The sequence below is a fragment of the Barbatula barbatula genome (genome assembly GCF_947034865.1).
Source record: "Barbatula barbatula genome assembly, chromosome: 15".
Taxonomy (NCBI): domain Eukaryota; kingdom Metazoa; phylum Chordata; class Actinopteri; order Cypriniformes; family Nemacheilidae; genus Barbatula; species Barbatula barbatula.
The window spans coordinates 12894741-12916726 of record NC_136778.1 but is presented as its reverse complement, the minus strand read 5'-3'; the positions used below and the strand labels follow the sequence as shown (position 1 = coordinate 12916726).

Below are 21986 nucleotides of genomic sequence, written 5' to 3'. Positions count from 1 at the left end.
TTTACCCATGTCACTGAAATGCGTTTTGCTCAGGATGCATGAAGCAGCAGGCTATAGTAAGATACTGTACGTGTTTGCACGCAACTCTAGCGCCCTCTGTCGGCCTGTTACTGTTACACTTTATGGATATTGAAGGGATACTACTCCCAAAAATGAACAATCTGTCATTATTTACTTACCCTCAGATTGTTTCAAACCTGTTTACGTTACTTCGTTCTGCTGAACACACAGGATGATATCTGGAAGAATGTCAAATCTCAGCTTACCCCCCCACCATTGACTCCCATTGCATTTATTTTCCCTACCACGGCAGTAAATGGTCGGTGAGATCATTCTTCCAAATTTCTTCATGTGTGTTCAGCAAAACAAACACATTTAGACAGGTTTGGAACAATCTAAGGGGCAGTAAATGATGACAGAATTGTCATGTTGTGGGTACAATATAACATTTTCTCATGGCTTCGATGATGTTATAAGATGGAATGAAAATTCAGAAAATAAAATCTTTTTGGATAGCCACTGTTCAATACAAATGTATTTTTATTGGCGTACTGTATCATTCATTGTTTCCAATCTGTATCAAGATCATTTGGTTCATAAAATCATAATTGAGCTACATTTTGAAATGTGGGCTTTTTTCTGGTCATTCAAGTGTCGTAAAACACCAGAAAATGAAGTTTATGTTATATTACGCAACTCTTGGCTCTGGCCAGAAGGCTATCTAATACCAGGAGCTTAAACCAGTTTAGGTATTGGATAGTTTCTACAGTGAATGAGATAAAGTAACCTCTTCAGTGACGGGGCTTTAATGCATTTACTGTAGAAATAAAGACTAAAAGTAAACACTTGTGGTGTTAGAAACAAGACCAATAAGAACAATTCAACATTGCTTCGTTCGCTTTCAATGCAGCATTTAAAAACAGTCCGTATATGTTTACCTTCCCAAAAGATCACAAACTTTTACCTAAACGGATCAAATTCAAGACACAGCAGGCTACTAACAGCATGACGCTGGGGTCTCATTTAAAACCCAAATCCCAGATTTTGCTTCTTCTTCATGAAAATGCACCAACAACTTGGATCATTCGAATGAATGAACACCATCAGGAAAAATATTTTTGTTTCCTGGTCAGCCTTAGCCTGAGGCAAACTCATCTTCAGCCGAAGAGTATCTGCATTTTTCCATGTTGGTAGTCATGTCACATCAGGCTACCAACCTTGCAATAGAAACCATGCTACTAATCCATTATTATGTTTTTGTTTTGTAGGAAACAGTCAGGGTACATAAACCATATGGCCTTTATTCGCTTTAGAAAAGTGTAGCTAAAAGAAAAGCTAATCAAAGAAATGAAATAGACCAGCATTCAAATAGCCAATGTTTCCTATGGTAAAAAACTGGTTAGCACTCCTCAAAGTTGTTGACAAACATGCGCTTGGTCATTTCATGTTTTATTATCATCTTTAATCCTCTGTGGCGTTTTGGCAGCTACCCTTGGCTTTCATCTCCATAATCTCTCTCTTTTCTCTGTTGGTTTCCACATGGCCGGCTCTCAGCGTTTAGCAGGCAGAGGCTCGAAGCACCTGATGGGAGTGGAGGTGGGCGGTGAAAGCAGTTGGTTTCCAGGAGTCTCTCAGACACTGTCCGTCTCAGGAACTGGCAAGGGGTCTGCACTCCCTGACTGTTGAGAGGCACATAGAGGTTCACAGGGCTGGCCAAGGGATTCTGAGGAAAGGCTCTTGCTAGACAGGATACTGCTGAGACTTGGCTTCCGTCCTCCTCGTGGCTGAGCCTCAATCTCCACACGGACCTCGATATTGGTCCCTTCCCTTTTGTAAACAAAACACAAAAACAAACACGGTGACATAACAACGAGTAAAAGATTCCAATATATTGACTGTACAGTCAGACATAAAAAATTGCAATACCACCGTATTGTTATTCAGAAATCTATGTACAATGTACCAGCTCTCTACTAACATACACCTTTAGTTTATGCAGTTTTTTAAATGGCGGATTTGCTCACCTCAGAGCAAACGTCTGTGTGCTTGTGTAAGCACATTGGTCTACTAGATCCACTTCATCTGACTGGACGTCCTGCTTAGTGATGTCAATATGTCTGTCATTGGGTGGTTCAACAGAGTCCTTTTCTCCTGACTGGATCATACTGGTGCTGGGAATCGGCAGCACTTCCTCAATGTTCACACGCACTTCCTGTATACTTCCTTCGGTTAGAGCTGGATTGGGCTGGCCACTCCAATGGTCACTGACTACATGAGAAAATAGAAGATCTTCAAGAGAAGTTTATTTGTCAGATCAGGCCAAACTGAGAGCAAAGAGATACTCCACCCAAAAATGTGACAAAAATTCTGTCATGAATTACTCACACTCAAGCTGTTTCAAACATGTATACATTTCGTTGTTCAGGTGGACACAGAGAAAGATATTTGAAAGAATGTTAGCAACTGACAGTTCTAGGGCATCGTTGACTACCATAGTAGATCTGTGCCCCAGAGCTGTTTGCTTTCCTAAATTCCTCAATATTTTCCTTCGGTTTAACAGAACATAAAAATATACAATAATTTTTCCAACTATGGTAGTCAGTGATGCCCCAGAATATTCAGTTGCTAACATTCTTCCACATATCTTTCTTTGTGTTCAACAGAAAAAAAGACATTTATACAGATTTTAAACAACAAGAGGGTGAGTAATTCATGAGAGAATTGTCATTTTTGGGTGGAGTATCCCTTCAATAATACATTAAAAATCTTTTCTGCATGATGTTTTTCAGCTTCAATACTCATATATTGTATGTATTATACATTCAAACTGATATGTAAAGGTTAAGTTTCCCACATTATTTAAAATATGTTTGGTGTTCCGCAGAAGTACAGTTTTAGAATATGAAGGTGAGTAAAAGAGGACAGAAGAAAAGTTTTTGGGTGAGCTTTCCCTTTAATCCTCATAAGGTTAATAGCTCATATGGTTTATATTGTGAGTGATGTTTTATCTTATACCCTAACATATGAGACACTTTTTTAAGGTGGACTTTTTTAGGTGCACTTACAATTGGCAAGATCTTCCAGCTGTATATTCCGAACATCTGGAGGTTCATTTTGTGGTCTGCACCAGCCATTCCGACACAAAGACATGGGCACTACCCCGTAGACATATGTCAACATGAGAGGCACTCCTACCCCTTTTAAAATAGAGAACAATCACAGTTAATTTCACATGTATTCATAAGTACAGCACACTGGCCAAAAGTAATGTCCAGCGATAATGAAAAACATGAGTGGATCAACAAAATAGGAATAACTTATTAAGCTGTAGTCAGTGTAATGTATATGCTTAATTTCTTGTGAGCTTTTTGTTTTCTAACAATTACATAATATTGGAATAATACCCACATTCCCTAATACACTGTTGCTTACCTTTTCCAATAACAATGTCTAATAACACAATTTTGTATTTTGCCCATTTTGGACCATACTGTACTCCTTATTCGTCCCCCAGACATCACTTTTGACCACTTATTTAGGTCTGTCAAAGTTAATGCAGGCAAAAACAATCTGTATGAACTTAGACAAGATGTTTTCTTTCTTGGTGCAGTGTTGAAATTATTAAACAACATTTAACAAACGTAAATATCTGCAGAGGACTGCATGATAACACATATAAGCTTTAGATAAGACAAGGTGTGTGTACAAAGTCTGCAATTCAATACATTTTGATGCAGTTTGAGAAATAAACAGTTAGATAAGTAAACAGCCCTGCATAAATCTGCCTCTGCATTATATACACTGTGTAAATATATAGATATATATATTATATCGTGAGAATATATACACAAATGAAGTATTCTTCCTTCTTTTTTTGTAAAGGAATACGTTCATTTCAATATGTGTGAATGAAGAACAGAGATAAAGTATTCAGGTGACCTTATTTTAAGCTAAATCATTTGAAAAAAGGAAAAGTGATGCAATGTATAACTAACTGCAGTATAAATCCATAAGCAGCAAACACAAGAACAACAGTCCACACAAATGAATTTAGACAAAGGACCATAATTCTCCTGGTTACGGGTAAGAACAGAGTGGCATTGTTGATGGGGGCATTCTAGGAGACAGGGCCCCTCTGTAGATCTACTGCAGAAGAGGTCAGAGCTGTAGAACAGACGGGACTATTCAGAGGGGAGATGAGAGGGAACAGAAGATTCGGGTTTGGTGGAGAGTACCGGGCAGTGAACGCACTGTGCGGGACTTCACGCTACGCTGAGGAGATCGGCCTGACATTTTAGCAGGACCGGCTGTTGTAATCTCCCCTCCCCACTCAAGGTTCCACACAAGCTTAAATGCTGAAGATAGACGAGTCATCGGGGCAGTTGCGTGTGACTGTTAATGAATGCACTTAAATTGTTCAGACTCCATCAGTACACAAACGTACTAACCAGTGAGCCACACCTATAGAATAAGACTTAAACACACATACACACAAACCAAATTGCCCATTCAGAAGAATTAAATATCGATTAAATACACAACACTAAACACAGTATACCTCTTTTTTCTCATTAGATGTCATGTTACTTTCAATAAACAAGAATATAAGCAGATTCTTACCCACAGTAATGGCTGCTATGACTGGAGACACGAACACAGACATCATGACCCCACTGGCCACTGTCAAGTAATGCTTACTCCCTGAGATATTGTTTTTCTTGCATCGACCGTGGACCTGAAAAGCAGCAGATACATACTTAAAGGGAAAGTTCATTCAAAATTGAAATAACTGTACTTACTTTTGTCTGTGAAACACAAGAAGAGTATTTGAAGAATGTTGACACTGGATAGTGAGTGAGGCTGTCCATCACTAACATTTTGCTTAACATCCGCCATTGTGTTTCGCTAAAGAAACAATTTTTACTTTACTACATTTCTTAAATGCTTTACAAACAAATATCACTTGTGCTTTTCAAGTCATTACGACCATAATGACCTCTTAGGGCACTGAAAAGGCTCTGTACGTGCTGTACTAAAGTTTTCTATATCACACTGCTGTGGGATGAGGACAGGTCTGGTCATTTACATAAATTTACATATATGCATTGAGCAGCACTTTTCTGATAAGCATACACACAGGGACGTGACCTTGTCTTTTAAAAAACGCAGAACGCAAATGGTCACCTGATCCATTATACCACAAAGACGATAGGTTGGAGTAGTTTGAGTTATGGCAAGCAGACACTTAAAGACGCCCTGAAGGCATTTGCCACATACTGTACTAGTAAAAGACTTAAAGGGATAGTTCACACATAAATTAAAATTCTGTCATCATATCACCCTCTTGTCATTTTAAGCCTGTATGGCTTTCTATTTTGAAGAATGTTGCTAACCATATCCTTTCACTTGCATTGGTTTTGTGTCCATACAAGATGAATACAAGTTGACTCTTCCGTCAACACGTTGCTGATTGAGTTTTTCCTAATTCTCTTCCCTTTCCTTCTTAAAAAAAAAAAAAAAAAAAAACTACTAACCTCACTTTTCTTAGCTTTGTACACTGTGCTAGGCTTTAATGGACTAGTTTGATGCACTTATGTATTTTGTTGCCTATGTTGTTATAATTGCTTCCAATGTTTCCTCATCTGTAAGTCGCTTTGGATAAAAGCGTCTGCTAAATGACTAAATGTAAATGTAAATGTAAATGAATAGGTGTGTGACCACATTTTTTAGGTGAACTATCACTTAAATCAAGGGCAACTGTGTTGTTGTGTGCTTTGTTTTTAATCGTACCATAAAACACGTTTAGTTCTTTACCTTGCGAGCCATATATATTGGGATGCCCACAATGATGACCGGTATTGCAATGCCTGCTATTAGTGAGATCACCACCGGAGCCCCAAGCAGCATGCCGACCTGCCACAAAACCTTTCGGGTCTGCGACCAGGGCTTCTTTCCCCAGAAAGTGCAGCCTGAGGGACTACAAAGTAAAAAGGTGAAAGACAATGCAAGAATGAGAATTTAAAAACAGGACTTTACAGCCATCAGACAGAAAAAAACAGACATAAAAGAGATACATCTTGGGTTAAGCCAGTCACAGCAGTTACACCCTGTTCTATATCTGCTTTTTCAATTGATCTTACTCTCACAAGCCTCTTTACACAGCTGTGCCTGTACGTGAAATGAGAGTTAAAGCTAAAGATACGAGTGAATAGGAAATATTAGCCAATGAAAGCCAGACAGACACATTCTCTGTCTCATTGGATCAATATAATCAAATTGAATGATCTCAGCCTCGATCAGGCTCAACCACTGCAGTGGTGAATTGCAATCCTTTATAGCCAATGCCGATGCCTGATTTGTTATATTGTGTCAAGTCAGCAAAAAAAAGTATCAAGAGAACTTGAAAGTCATTTTGAGGTATTTTTTGGATATGACACTTAACACAATAACATTTTCAAGAGGTAAATGCAGTAGGGTGACATTCAGATAAAAAAGAGAAAAAATGAATAAGACAGGAGGCACAAACACACAACACTATGCCCCATTGGCGAACAATGCCTTAATAAATTGAATTAATATTGTGATCATTTTTCAGTAACAAATCAGCAGAACACTGTACTTAGAAACAAAGTTCAGCAGTTCAATACTTTCATCAAAATTCTGAAAGTCGTCCCAGCAAGAATATGGTGTTCTTAAAATTAATAAAACCTGCTTCTAGTAAATGATGTGGGTTGGGTTGCATGGAAATATGAGCAGACATTTATACTGATTAATTGATTAAAGTCTGTGCTGGCTGACGCCCAAGAAGGGAAAAATCTATCTGAAATTACTGAAACTATATCACCACTTTAGACGTGAGAGCTCTGTAACAGATCAGCTTTTTCAAGCTCTGTGTAATTACAGTAGTTGTAATTAAGTAAATCTGATAATCGGAAATGTTCATGAAGAAGGCTAAACAAGCAAGCCTGTTTAATCACAGTTATGCAAAAACATGTTTTACATAATTGCCTATTTAGCTTGTACAGAGCATGACCAAGTTTTGTTGGTTTTATAACAGAATGCCACTGTGGTTGCTGGAAAAAGGCAGTGTTGTCTGTATAACACACAAATTATAATGTTAGTTGTTAATAAGAGTACGGTACAGTACGTCGTGTTAAAATAAATATCTCCACATTTAGTGATTTGTATTTTTTGCCATAAACTTTTTGTAGTCACTGTGTTTCGCAAATATCTAACCGATAAAAAGCATTCCAGTATTCCAAATGTAAATTAAATAAATCACTACTAATAGGCTTTCCCTGTTAAAATTACTTATTTACTCCCTGTTAATCATAAACATTCACTCAGTAATTATCACTCAAAAGTCACAGACTTCAGCTGCAATGTGTCAGAGGAGAACTGGCCCTCCCGGCTGAGTCTGGTTTCTCCCGAGGACATTTTTTTCTCTATTTTTGAATCCTTGGAGTTTTTGTTCCTTGCCACCGTTGTCATGTTGTCATGCCTAATTATTTGCCCCTTGAGCACTTCAGCTCAGCCTAACATCACGGCGAAGTCCCGGACCGGCATCCCGCGGATTTCATGAACTGGCAAAAGCTCACCGAGCTTCCCCTGGACCTGGATCAGGTATTGCGGGAGTTCGACTCCCTGTATGTTAAAAGGGACACTTCCAAGTTCCCGAGCCCTCTGAGCCCCCCAAGTCTCCCGAGCCCTGAGAGCCCCCCAAGCCGTTAGAGCTTTACGCTGCGGTCATCCTGGCAATCTCCATCATGCTTACAGCGGCCAGCCTCCTCCACGCCCCCGTCCACCGCCATGGCAACCAGCGCCTTGGCCAGGGCAGACCCCAGCACCATGGTGGCCCCCATCCCTGAACCCCCCAGGTCCCTTGCTACAGCCACGGCGGCTGTTATCCCTGAACCCCCCAGCTCCACTGCTATGGCCATGATGGCAATTGTCTGGTTTAAGGCACTGTGACTTGAAGTAAATTAGAAATCCAAAATTAAAACTGTATATTACCTTGTGTGTTCCTTAATGAACTGTGGTTGGTCACTTTACCTTTTTTTACAGTTTTGATCAGTCTCTTCCAGTCTAAGTGGGCATTTCTGTGACAGAATCAGGTGCAGTGTGGACTATTTTTTATGCCATTAGTTAAAGTTCTGGTGTCTGGTGATGCTAGACTAATCTTACTGTAATTTGATGACTATGTGTGGCTTTGTGGGTGTGCATGTGTGCGTGTACCTGAGGTAGTGCACGTCCGTGATCTCCTGCATACATAGCCAACAGAACTGACAGGCACACACTGTACAATTCATCCTATTGCAGCTACCATCATTAGTCTTCATGATATAGGCACCACAGCGGGGACAGGGCTTGATCTCCTCTGCATCTATACCAGAGACCATACAAACTGTCAGGGGAGGTACTCAGGCATATCAAACATATCTTGGGTGAGACACTATTACTCAGACTAATATTTCTACCATACCTCCAGGTTCCTCGTTAAATACGTAAAGTGTGGATATATCATTGGCCCCTAATGTGTGCCGGGTACGCTGACGTCTGGCTTGGTCACAAGTCTGGTCTGGATGCCACAGTTGTCGGCAGTGGTAGCAGAACTCGGTATCACAACCTTCCCGACCACAGCTTAGCTTGGGACATTCGGCACAGCCGAAGGCTATCACAGCATAGCTGTTGAATAACACAAACAACATAAAATGAGAATACTGCAAAGAATGTTTTAGTCATAAACAAGGAAATTGTGTCTCATTTATATTTATGTTTTGGTTCTCATGCTAAAATATGGAATTTCAAATATTCTAAATAAGTTCTGCAGTGGACAATTAACATAATGCACAAATAAGCTCAAATCTGCAAGATGTAGCACAATCATGTGTGCTAGTTAAAATTATAATATACACTGTAACAAACAGATCCTATCACAGTTTAAGCTATAATGCACATTATATTTGTTACTATAAAAATATATTAAAGAAATATATGTTTGTAAATAATCTATAAATTAACAAAAACATATTACATATTAATCTATATAGATATAAATCTATTTTAGATATGAATCTAGAGATAACAAAAACACATTAGATATTAAACTATTATTTTATTTAATAATTTTATCTATGTATAAATATTATCATACACATTCTTTTTTATTATATAACTCTTTCATGCATTAATCTATGACAATTTTAGGACTTTTTGTTTTTGTGTCGTACAACGATATCCATGAACTTTTAACACATTTTTCAATAGATGGACTGCATGCATTTTTGAATAGATACTGTGCTCTACAACCTCTATGCGTGAATGGGGTTAATTTTTGTTACACAACGAGATATTTGTTTACTTTGTTTTTGTTGCTTGTTTCAAAATATATGCTTGAATTTAGAATAAAACGTAAGTGTAAACGAATAAATGACTCATTTCTTCACACGCAGTTCAGTGATGAAGACCAATTGTTGACCAAATTGTGTTTTTTTCAATATTTTAGATATAATCTGATATATGATCATATGCTGATGAAAGCAGATGAAAAGCTGGAATCATCTGTTCTCCTCTCATCAGTCACAGTAGTAAAGAGAGAGAATGCTCTGCTCCTCATGTGGCGTCACTGCAGGGGATACCTAATACAGCCCATGTTGACAAGACACGGCAAACCTCCCGCCAATCAGCTTCCCGTCACCACCGTGATCCAGTTACCGTGACGAAACCTGACGCTTGCATTCAAATACATAATGCACCACAGAACAGAATGAGTCACTGAACTGCCCCCCACCTCCATCATTTTATGCTGTTTCACACGTCATGCTTGCTGAATAAGCAACACCAATAAAGCCCTGCTTGAAAATCCGGCTTAAACCAGCTGGATTCACATGATTTAAATTCAATTTTGATCCTGGAGGGCCATGTCCTGGAAGGTTTAGTTCCAAGCCGTCTTTTACACAGATGTTGCATTTACAATAATCCTGAAGACAGCAGGAATGGATTTAAAAAGTTCTGTCAAGCAGGCAACAGCTGGTCTAACCAGTCTGAACTGGTGGGGAAAAAATGAAAGTTTTAATTTCCATTGTGATATATTAGGTGTTCCCCACTGTCTGTCAGTGTGCAGGCTTATGTAAAGCCCCTCTTGTGTGTGGCACAAAAGTACATCAAACCTTGGTGAAACCTATTACTCTACAGTCGGATATACGGTTTCATTTCGACCCTAACCTGCAGTCTGGTGCCGGGCACCAGCGCGTGTCTGGGTCGGCTGCCAGAAAGCGACGTAGCAAGAACTCCTCGAAACGCTCCAGCAAAGCTCGGTCATCCAGTATGTCACGGACGTCAGGCAGCGCCAGAGTTTCTGGGCACTGCGGGCAGGCGATGCCCACGCGGCTCTCTGAGATCTCGATGCGTAGGTACTGCCGTAAGCAGTCGGTGCAGGCTCGGTGCTGGCAGGAGGATAGACGAGGGAAGTGGCTGCGAGGTTGACTGAGCAGGCAGAGCGGACACTCGACCAGGTGCTCGAGTAGCTGTTCTTGACTTGAGGAGGATAAGGACAGTACCCCCATTGAACCACTGCTCCCACACTCAGCACCTTGCCCGCCATCTCCTACTCCGGCTTCTTCAACCTTCATAAGATCTCCTCCATCCCTATCGACCGCTCTTCCAATGCCCCCTTCACTGCGAGCCTAGTCATGAGAGGAAACAGATGCATAACGTGTACATGTGAGACGAGGCAAATGAGAAAATGGCATAACCTAAGCACTCTGTATCTTGGCAACAGAAGATGGAGACTCTGAATAAAACTAATTCAATAAAAAACGGGTGTGGGGGAAGGGAATTGACATGACAAAGTGTCCACCTGGTAACATTAACCATTACAGCCTTCGATTACAGCCACACGCCACTTTAGTTTATTTGACGCGACAGCAGAAAATGAATGGAAACTCATTTGCAGTTTACAAGGGTGAGAGAAAAAGTGTCCATCTTACTTTTTCCACATGCTCATGCTCATTGGGTGTAAGAGTGATGGCCACCTCGTCCTTGTTTAAAGTACCAGATGGCTTCTCAATCTTGGGGTCAGATTTGGGCTTGCGGCTGAAGAAGTTGAGAAAACTGAGAGTCTGCGACTGCTGCTTGGGTCTCTTCATTTTATGTCGCTGATCAGCGAATCAGTCCCTTTTGTCTGTGTCTTTAGAAGTGTGTTATGTCTCTTTAAGGAGTGACACTGAATATTGGCAAAGATACCATAGTGGGGAAGCAGAAAAGTGGTTCACAACAGCACTCCTTGATCAATGTCATTGTTTACTTTTCATGTAAAGTCCAGGCTTGCTCTACATTTCTTTATCTTCATTTACCTGAATACATTTTCATACCTAAAAATACACAAAAGACACAAACACACGGTAAGATCTCTTACCGGACATATGCAAACATAGACAACAAGCATGCAAACTTCAGTTTTGATAATGCTCTTTTCTAAGAGTGGTTAAATATATATCTTTGAGAAGCTATGTCTTTTAAACACCTAACAACATACAGCATAGAGACAACTTTAAACTTGCTTGATAATGTATAATGTGGTGATGCTTAATTGATTATTTATTACTTAATTACTGTCATATTGATAGTCAATATTTGAGAGAGAATATTGGGGAAAATCGTAACTCCTAAACTCCACTCCAGAGTCCAAATTATTTTTTTATTGAAAAGAATGCATAGTCTAAACTGTGTGGCATGGGTTTTATTTTGAATTGTTAATGCTAACCTTCAAAATAAGCTAAATACAGCTAGATATACTCTGCTAGATGGGGCTGCCAGATGCCACACATTTAATTATGAATCTGATAGTCAGCCTTTAACTAAGTAAAATAGCCTATAAAGCCGTTTAAAGAAGTAGTGCTTAATGTTATATGGTCATTCGAACAAAAGAATGAGGACTAAGGGAAAAATCAATGACTGAAAAGACCTTCCTTTCCACTATATAACTCCCCCAATGAATAGCCTAGCATCTTCTTGTGGTATGGGGTCTTACAGTAAAACAACAACATTCCTGACTCTTTCCTCCTAAAAAATAAATCCTGACATTGTTTACATTTGGTATATGGAGAAATACATATTAAAGGCCCTGTTCTCAATAAATAAATAGAAAGACAGTCTAAAATGAGCATTAATAATATGTATATCAAATAACATTAGAGAACAATATTTATAAATATAAAATTTTTGCCTAAAAACATCAGCATATATGTATAATATAATAGGGCAAAAAAATAAAAATTAGGGTGAATGTCTTCAATTTTACCACCACTCATTAAAACAAAAACGATTTCAGAATATAGATGATAATATCAAAATTACAACAAAATCCATATCATGTAAAGGCTACACAATTGTATCATACATTTATAAACAAAACAAGTTTATATCAAATATATTACAGAGAACAGAAGAGATGATAAGATATTCAGCAGACGGGCTCAATGATGACAGAGCTTTAATGTGTTTTATGGCTTTTTGGCCGGAGAATAAAAATCCTGTGGCTAAGGTCTCATTGACAGACTTTTATGTTTTTTTTTCCCTTTGTTGCCTGGACTGTTCCTGCTTGTCCGGTCCACTCAACAGCTTTCATGTTTAACCACAATAAGCAAAGTTTGGCAACGGCTTTGCAAACCAAAACATTAAAGGCAAATGCATTCTTATAAATAGGATGGTTACAATGTTATCAGTCTCTTCTGGGAAGTGAAGGGAGCCCGCATTGATACCCTGATAACTCGACAAGGCAACATCGTGCCAATGGCGTTTTTGACGTTTGACGAGGACACACCTCCACATCCTGGCCAAGAGCGCATCTGTAATGACTTACACCATTTACACCAACTATTACTTTAATGATACATTAACAGGCTGTACGGACCTTTACATCCCACTGACACCATCCCGTACAGAAGGACGCGCACCTCCATCACCATAATCACCTTTCGATGTGCTCGTACTTTCTCATCATTTCATTCGTTACGATTTCTTGTCTAAAAACTGATTTTTTTTAGTAACTAATCAGAGGGTCTCTGACCAGGGCATTGCAACACTGCAGGGAGTGGCAAGGTTATTACGTATTGCAACTCATCCAAACGAAATACAATACTTTTATGGTTAAACGCAGCTCGCGATATGCTTCACAAGAAAAGAAAACAATCTTCTCACCAAAAGACAGCGCGCAATAATTTTATGAAATCGGTCTCTTACCTCCGCTTAGTGCGTTATCTTATTGCAGCTCAGCACCATCAGTTGACTCCTCCCACTGAGCGGTCGAGGACACAGGCTCCCGTGGCTCCTCCCACTGCTGTAAAACATCTCCGTGGTTTTAAGCGTTTCTCCCGTTTATCTGGACCCTGTGGTCCGAGAGGCGCCGTGTGACGTTGTCGAGGACATCCCCCTGTACCTTGAGGTTTCCTTCTCGGCACAGTCTGTTTAGGAGGTTGTGGTGGCCTGCGGGAGTGATGGATGTACTGCAGCGATCCAAATCGATGAAATGACGTAGAAATCATATTCTGTTCATTTAGTAAATGTACATGCAGTCGTGCATCCAACTTGACTCATAGCTACTTAATTATACAAATGTGATCGTATGACATATAGACACGATTTTCTAAAAGAAATACCGCTATTTGTTTATTATATAACCACACGATACTATATTATATAAGAAATACGCATAGTTAGCATTACGTAGACGACTGCATTGTATTACGTAGACCTCACAGGGTACGGCGGCCAACTTAACTGCAATTTATTTTTGTTAGAATTAAAGTTGCTCAAATTTATGCAGACGTTTTTTTCAACTTAATATCCCGTCTATTTTTATGGATGCTCTTTATTTTTATTTTTTATATATATATTCTTTTTTGTGGATTTAGAATGTGTCCATAGGAAAGAGGAGAAATACTTGCTGTTGTTTACTGTATTTATTTATTTTTATTTTTTCTTTATTATTATTTATGAATCCTTTTTTTCTCTTCCTCTTTGTGTGCTCTATTGTGTGATCTGCATAATATTTTTACTTTCAAAGATTTTTTTTAATAAAAAAAAAATGGAAAAACTACATACTACTCTTCTTATCGTTATGCATAATATCGGTAAAAAAAACTATCATCCAAAAAAAGCCTAATCTACCACGAATATTTTGATCAATTTTTTGCTTATCTTATCCTATTTCGCCAATCTCTAAATATTCCATATAAAGCTAAATATATAAATAGAATTAAAAGTCAGCTCAGTATGCCCGGAAACGCGTAACCGATGTCAACGGATGTACGCAACATAGCGGAAAAATGTATACAATGGCAATTTGGAGATCAATTAACTTATGAAAAAAAGAGCAATAATTGCCTTTCTTTGTGGTCGCTGTGTAATGGAATGGCGGACTGTGAGCTGTAGTGCACTTTGGAGCGCTGTCGTTTTGAGCGGTCGAGAAGTGTTATTTGACGCGTCAGGCAGAAGGAGGAGGTATATTTCTGACATCTGCTGAGCTTGACAATATGAGTTGGACATTTAAACGTGCACGTTGAATATCGACAGAACAAACAATCTGGATACGCGTTACGTTTGTACTGCTTGGTACACGTACATTCACGCTGACGTGTATTCTGACGCACCGTGATTTGGAAATGTATTTTAGAGACCGTAAATAAGACCGCTTGTCTTTATTTGCCTTCAAGGAGAGTGTCAGATTAGCACGTTAGCTCCTTAGTTATGTTGTGTAGCTGTTGTATGAATTGCGTGCAAGAAACGTGTAGTTCAACGTATCGTTTTTTACACTTTTAGAGACTGCATTGAAGAATGAGTTGATCATTTTGAGGGAATCTAGAGGAGACTGCAAATTTAAAAGGCTGACTGGAAGATGCCAAGAAGAAAACAGCAGAATCCACAACCTGTGAAATGTAAGATGCTTTTTGGGCAAATATTGTTTAGCCTTACATCGATTCTATTGAACTGTATGTGGGTGTGTCCATCTGAACAATCTGTTGAAGCAGCTTTTCAACATTGCCGATAAAAAACAAATACTGGATGATAAATATGTGTTGTTTAAGGGTTCTTTACGTATTTTTGTTATTGACAGGGGTCCGTTACATTAAATTTTGCTACAAGTTCTATTGCATTGCCATTTATCAGATACGACCTAGATTTGAAACAGTCCCTTTCCTACTCTAAGTGTGAAGTGAGTGTTTTGATCAGACAAGCTTGGTTGTGGATTCTTTTTAGGATTTTGTGTCCCGATGAGAATAATTCATAACAAATTCTGTATTTGTGTCAGAGGGGAGCAAGACGTTTTGCAACTGTAGTTTGTTTAAATATTTTTGTATTTGTTTTCTCTGTTGCATTAGCTAAAATACACATCATTGAAAATCTTTAACGTTCCCAAACCTCCTGTTTTCTGAAAAACTACTTGTCCCCAGTAGGTGGCAGTACAATTGCAGTAAAATGAAAAGCCTGCGACCGGCCAGTAAGAAATCAATGCTGCATAATAGACAATTTGAGTTGATTTCTATTAACCATTATTGAATTATTCTTGTTTTTATAAATATCATTTTGTGTTGTATGTTGTTTTCTTTTAAATTTGAAACTTTCCAGATGGCGTCTACTGATTTTATGAAAAGAAAAGAATATACCAAATCCCCAGCAATTTTGCCTCAAAGTTTTTTCTAAAGATGACAAAAAAATGACTTTTTTTAAAGCACACACGCAAACCACAGAATGGTTTGTTTATTATTGCCAGTGAGGTTTTAGTGTTTCCAAATGATTCCAAACACATGAAATAATTGTTTTGTGCTGGCTATGACATTAGCATGTATGCGGTGGGAATTGCGTGGTGATAAAAATATTTATGACATTTAGAAAACATACAGAAAAGACTGCATATCTTAAATAATGCACGTATAGTCAAACTTAGATTTAATGTAACTCTTTGTTTTCAGGGGATTCTGAAGATGGTTTAGGGACTGAACGTCCAGCAAACCTTACCTTCGAGAGCGACTTTCTCCTGGGACACGAACTTGAGTTCTCCGATCCTGACAATGACAGCAAGATCATAGGCCTTGAAAAGTTCTCAGGTGAGTAAGAAGAGCTTGTCAGCCGAGCAAACCATATAATGCTACACCAGAACACGTAATAGTTATCAGTGATTTCCATTAAACACGACTATGGAATTGAAATTCATTCAGGCTTATATTTGGAGATTTGGCATTAGTTATTATACATAGGTATTATTTAGTTTTATACTATGGCTTTAATTTATACTTATACTTAGATTTATCGCGTCTATAATAAAGGTTTGTGTTTACATAATATATGTCTGTGTACTGTGCATATTAATTTTGTATTTATAAAAACATAAACATACATGCATATATTTAAATAAAAAAATCATTTGAATCTTTGACATAAATCAATTTGAATATTTCCTAAATATGTATACATGTGTGTGTATGTGTGGATCAATACAAAAATGTACACAGTACATATGTGACTCTGCACAACAAAACCACTCTAAAGGGTCAATAATTCGAAATTGAGATTTTTACATAATCTGAATAAGATTTATATTGATCTATGGTTTGTAAGGATAGGACCATATGTGGCCGAGATATAATTATTTCAAACTCTGGAATCTGAAGGTGGAAAAAATCTAAATATTAAGAAAATTGGGTATATGCACAAGGAGCGATGACGTCCTTTCGCTAAAATCTCTGCCAGCTCTGTTACATCCGGTGCCTTCAGGATGGACATCAGGATGGTCATAGATCAACAACGTGAGTCTAATTATTCAAGCACTTCGCCATACGTCGACAACCAAAAAGGAGAAGCACTTCAGGCTATTCGTTTCAAGGTACATAAACAAATATGAAAAAAAGCAAAGTGAACTTTTGCACTTGCTAGAGGCATGATCAGAGAGCCACTTAACAATGCTCACCCGTAGTGCTGTCGTTTCGCAGATATTTGAATGTTTTCTTAGTAAACACATTGTTTCAATTGGTGAAAGTCCCCTTAGTGCTATGAGAGTGGAAGTGAGTTCAAGGCAGTGAATTTAGCGGAAGTACGTCATCGTCCCGTGTGCATTTCTCTGGCTTTGGAGTTTTTAATCAAAGGCACTGTAGCGGGCCGTTGAAAAGAATAAACAAGTTTGTTCTAAAGGGAATATTATTTGCTAATGTGTACCGGAAGAAAAAGTGGTCATATGGCACGAAAACGTGTTTTGCTGTGTCTTTGGTGTGTTATAAATTGCCCATGCATGTAATAGACATGTCAAATTGCAAAAATGGAAGTGTCAGAAACGAAAGATGCATTCTATCTAAAAGCGAACGCTCACCCAGACCTGCCTGAAACGCCTCGTGTAACCACACCCCCCCCAAATCTACTTCAGTTCGTGGTATGACTTGACTAAGAGAGTCAGCGTTTTTAAACCTTTAAGCGTGTTACACAATGCATTATATCTAAAACAAATGATAATATTCGTTTAATGCCGTGTCGTATGACCTCTTTAAGGGCAGTCCACGAACATGCGCATGCGCAATAATGTTTTTTATGTTGTTGCTTTGAAACCGTCTATATGAAGGCTACAATGTTTGTTGTATTACTGGTGTAAATATGTCTGCCTCAATACAGGCAGGAACATTAGTTGGAAAGGTAGATGCTTAATGTTATTGCTAAATGTTATTACGCAGACGACATAGTGCATTCTGTCTGTCAGTGAGCATTGTGACTGTGTGATCATTTACAGATGGGACACATGAGCCCACTACCCTGGATAATGTCTCTAGCTTTGGCATTTTCACAGAACACACTATTTGAGATTGGCAAATCAAGAAAAAAATACAGTGTGCCACTGCTATTATAGAGGGGTCATCAAGACCATCAAGGGCACATTATAATATGGCATTTAGTCATCATCATCACCATCATCATCATCATCATCATCATCTCTTCTCAGGGTCTTTATCATAGTTGTCATCATCATCATCATCTGCCCTCATCATCATCATCAGGGTCATTATAGTCATCATCATTATCATTAGGCTGGGTAATCATCCACCCGGGGTTTGGGAGATGGACGATATATAGGGCCGCTCGGGCTTCAGACTCACATTTCCTCACGTTACGTGCATGAGGACGGAGCTGGAAGGAATTGTTGTGAAAGAGAGCGAGCAGAAAACTACAGCTTTGTGTTTACCACCTCTTATGTGTCTTTATCACAATTGATCTCTTTTTTACGCTTTGGATTGGTAAGTATAAATGCTGTTGAAATTTTGTTCTGAGTTAGTTTTTTTCCTTGTCTCTTTCTTTCATGTGATAAATATTTTGTGTTTTAAAGACTCATTCATACATTCTTGGGCAGGTTAACCTAATATCCAGGCATAAAAACCTTGTCCAGGAATTGTTTTTAATACTATACTAGCCTCACAATGAACAACATATTTTTAAATATCTGTTTTTATCATCCCTATGTCAATGATGGATGTTTCTGTTCTCCTTGCACATGATCTCAGAAAGCACATATATGCAGCTGCATAATGTAATGGTGTGTCCTGCTGTGATCCTATATAGCTGACATCAGCCTGCCTGCCTTCCCCCTGGGAGACGACGAGAGCTCCCCCTTCAGCATGGAGAGCGACGCTGATGACCTGCGCGCAGCTGAAAGCGAGCACGAAGAGGGCGTGTCTGAGCCTAGCTTCCCCTCTTACCTCTCTTGTAGGGGCTGTGGGCAGCTCCTGGAAGACCCTCTGGGACCCGGCATGGACCTGGTGGGGCCCTACTGCATGCGCTGCTGCAAAGGGAGCCTGAACGGCGCGGCGGACAGAAAGCTCTGCTTACCAGCAGGGTGCGGAGGGGACGAAAGTGCTGGTGGCGATGACGGTTCCCTGAAGCTCCATTCTTGTACACTTTGTGGTTTTACGTCACGCTATACGAACCATGTTAAGCGGCACATGAAAACGCACAACGGCGAAAAGCCGTTTTGCTGTCCTCTCTGCTCATACGCGTCGGCACAGCTGGTGAACCTGCAAAGGCATTTGCGCATACACACAGGGGAAAAACCCTATAAGTGCAACTATTGCACGTTTGCGTGCAGTTCCTTAGGGAACTTGAAGAGGCACCAACGCATGCATACAGCCGTAAGCCAGAGCGTCCGTCATCCGACAAGCGGCAACGGTTTACACCGTACCACAGCACTTTTAAGAGAAAAAGAAGTGGTTCCCAGCCCCACCGAAGGTAAGTCAGCCTTTGCTCTCACCTCCTGCAAAAGTCAAAAAGAGAGTTTTTCAACAAATGTCCTCCAATTGCAGATGCAGTACAGTCTGACACACATCCCCACGTGGCGAGGGGTGGAAGCTACATGCAGACATTTGATGGCCTAAGGTTGGCGCAGCAGTCATCAACAGGGTTGTTGCAGTCAGGTCAGGGTGCTTCCGACCCTGCCCCCCTACCCCCCATATTCTTTCCCTTCACCTGCCGGCTGTGTGGCATAGCTCTGGATGATGAGGATGGATCCTCAGCGCAAATCTGTGCCAAGTGCACGCTAGAGATGCTGACTAAGGACACACCCGGCTGCCCCGCCGAGCGAGGGGACAAGGTCTACACCTGCGCCGCCTGCCCCTTCCTCACCCACTACCCCAACCATCTAGCCCGCCACATGAAGACCCACAGCGGCGAGAAGCCATACAAGTGCCCGCAATGTGACTACGCCTCCGCACACTTCGACAACCTAAAGCGTCACCATCGGGTACACACCGGAGAGAAACCCTACAAATGCCACCTGTGCGAATATGCCTGCGGGAACCTGGCTAACCTGAAAAGACACCAGCGGGTGCATTCCGGCGCCAAACCCTTTCAGTGCGCCATCTGCAACTACACCTGCAACCAGAGCATGAACCTGAAGCGGCACATGTTGCGCCACACGGGCGAAAAGCCGCATAAGTGCCAAGAGTGTGGCTACACCACCGGCCACTGGGACAATTACAAACGACACCAGAAGAAGCACGGCCTCATCGCCGAGGGGTGGGATAAAGTACAGATGCGTGGGAATGAGGAAGAGGATGAGGTGTAGCCTCACAGTAGTGTGCTGTTCAAGTGCAGAGAGTTTTTTAAGAGTGATGCTATAAGACAGCGGTCTGTTATATGTTACTGTAACAGTTTAAGCTTTGCTGGTTATTTTGCCTTGTGCCCTGAATTATATTCATAGCCATTTCTTGAAAATATCAAGAAGCTGCTACATAAAGTCATGCACAATTTTAAAGACAGTTATCTGAATGTCCTAAGGCCTTTGGAATAAGGCAGCTTGTGTTACCCAAAGCTCTCGAGGAGCATTCTGACCCTGAACTTGATTCATATGTCAGTGCCAAATAGAAATTACTGCACCACTGCCATAATAAAGAAGGCTGTGTCAAGCCTGACAACATTGCATGTGTATGTTTACCTCTGTAACAAGCTTACATTCTTTTTTGTGATATTCGTCATTCTCCATCTTAATCCTGACGGTTAAAACGGCAGGGTCGTGTTGCCTTTTTGTTGTCGTGTCTGTTTTATTGACTGTGAAATGCATTGTGTCGGAGTTTACTTGAAGCAAAATGGTGCTTAGTGAATATTTGTGTCATGCTCAATGTATAGCTTTTATTTTTCTATGTGAGTGTTATTTTCATCTCAAAGGAATGTCTGGCATGAATTTGCCACCTGTGATATGACGTTAGTAATAGCGAAAGACAAAAGTGACCGTAAACTCTATTATGCAGTTCAACTTCAGGTTGCCAAGAAATGTTGATTATGATAGAATCTTGTCAGTGTGTGGTGCTTGAGTTTTTTGTATTATGCAGTGGTTTCATTAATGCCTTAACTATCTTGAAATAAAAACTTTTGTGTTGAAAGTGCATTTGAAGATGACTTCGTGCTTTATGATCTGTCAGAAGTGTACAAAAAGGTTTTTGTAGACCAGCAGGGTGGGATTAAGATGCTGACAGGCAGTGTGTATTCCTCACACTTCCCTAATGAGAGCTGTAATCCTTCTCTCACACTGCAGAGAACAGCACCGGTAAATATGCAAATGAAGACAGAAGCTGCAGGAAGAACCTCTTGCAGAGATCTGCTTGCTGTTAGTGAGTGGTTTTTTTTCATGTTTTTTAAATGTTAGTCTGATGACAATCTGATAATAATAATAATCTGAATAATGTCAAAAAGCCTTCGGTGCTTTTTATGCTAATGATTTATTTTTAGCTATAATGTTTTACAGCAGGTTTGAATAGCAGAGGGGCTTTACTGGGTGGGATTATGCAAGTAAAATCTTGAGGAAATGTGCCATAAATTGATGCACTTTGCACATCAAAAGTGTAACAGTTCTCATGATCTTAAACATCTTTTGATCTGATGGTACATTTTTAAATATAGGAACTATTTCTATAGACAATTCTATAATATGTCAAAACTGTATACTTTATCATTTGTTATTTTCTATATTCTTTATTTGAAATATAAAAATTTTATTATTTTTAGGGCCGTCGACCATAATCACATTCAGAATAAACCTTTGTGTTTGAATTATGTATGTCTGTGTACCATGCATAGGCCTATTAATTTTGTATATATAAACACAACATACACATACATGTATAGGAAATTTTTAGATGCATTTATTTATATTTACTAATTATTAAAATTCTATATAAATGCAAAGTAACTGTTATTTTTCTTAAATATACGCATGCGTGTGTATGTATGTATGTTTATAAATAATTAATATGCACAGTACACAGACATATATTATGTTAACACAAACTTTGATTCTGGATGCGATTTATCAACCGAAATTATTTTTTGTGTTACTAAAAACACATTTATGTTAGTTAGTTAGAAGCTTTGATTTGGTTGCTATTATTCAAAAATGAGAAAATGGAAACCCTTTAAAATAATGCTGTATTTGTTTACGTTAGTTAATGCATTCGCTAACA

At 39.4% G+C, this 21986-nt stretch overlaps 2 protein-coding genes across 4 annotated transcripts; one reads left to right on the top strand and one right to left on the bottom strand.

Moving 5' to 3' along the window:
• Window positions 1-524: 524 nt before the first annotated feature.
• LOC306905112 (E3 ubiquitin-protein ligase RNF19B) lies at window positions 525-13335 on the bottom strand. Its single transcript, XM_079475506.1, has 10 exons — window positions 13243-13335; window positions 10989-11372; window positions 10225-10685; window positions 8483-8685; window positions 8236-8383; window positions 5815-5977; window positions 4621-4735; window positions 3066-3197; window positions 2025-2289; window positions 525-1827 (listed from the first exon to the last, which is right to left on the bottom strand). The coding sequence occupies exons 2-10, from the start codon at window positions 11145-11147 to the stop codon at window positions 1632-1634; spliced, it is 1842 nt and encodes a 613-aa protein (XP_079331632.1). The 5' UTR covers window positions 11148-11372; window positions 13243-13335; the 3' UTR covers window positions 525-1631.
• A 941-nt stretch (window positions 13336-14276) lies between these two features.
• Window positions 14277-20918, top strand: znf513a (zinc finger protein 513a). Of its 3 annotated transcripts, XM_079475659.1 has the most exons (5): window positions 14277-14502; window positions 14821-14936; window positions 15972-16106; window positions 18598-19260; window positions 19335-20918. In XM_079475659.1, the coding sequence occupies exons 2-5, from the start codon at window positions 14897-14899 to the stop codon at window positions 20093-20095; spliced, it is 1599 nt and encodes a 532-aa protein (XP_079331785.1). In that variant the 5' UTR covers window positions 14277-14502; window positions 14821-14896; the 3' UTR covers window positions 20096-20918. The 3 variants fall into 3 exon arrangements, with proteins under 3 accessions (XP_079331785.1, XP_079331786.1, XP_079331787.1); XM_079475660.1 differs by lacking the exon at window positions 14821-14936 and having other exon boundaries at window positions 14319-14502; window positions 19335-20911; XM_079475661.1 differs by lacking the exons at window positions 14277-14502; window positions 14821-14936; window positions 15972-16106 and adding an exon at window positions 18138-18275 and having other exon boundaries at window positions 19335-20911.
• The last annotated feature ends 1068 nt before the right edge of the window (window positions 20919-21986 follow it).

Coding starts and splice junctions, on each gene's coding strand:
- znf513a (XM_079475659.1), top strand. CDS start 14,897: ATGCCAAGAAGAAAACAGCAGAATCCACAACCTGTGAAAT. Junction 14,937..15,971: donor GAATCCACAACCTGTGAAAT/GTAAGATGCTTT, acceptor CTTTGTTTTCAG/GGGATTCTGAAGATGGTTTA. Junction 16,107..18,597: donor AGGCCTTGAAAAGTTCTCAG/GTGAGTAAGAAG, acceptor GATCCTATATAG/CTGACATCAGCCTGCCTGCC.
- LOC306905112 (XM_079475506.1), bottom strand. CDS start 11,147: ATGAAGAGACCCAAGCAGCAGTCGCAGACTCTCAGTTTTCTCAACTTC. Junction 4,736..5,814: donor CAATATATATGGCTCGCAAG/GTAAAGAACTAA, acceptor GCTGCTTTTCAG/GTCCACGGTCGATGCAAGAA. Junction 3,198..4,620: donor CATAGCAGCCATTACTGTGG/GTAAGAATCTGC, acceptor CTATTTTAAAAG/GGGTAGGAGTGCCTCTCATG.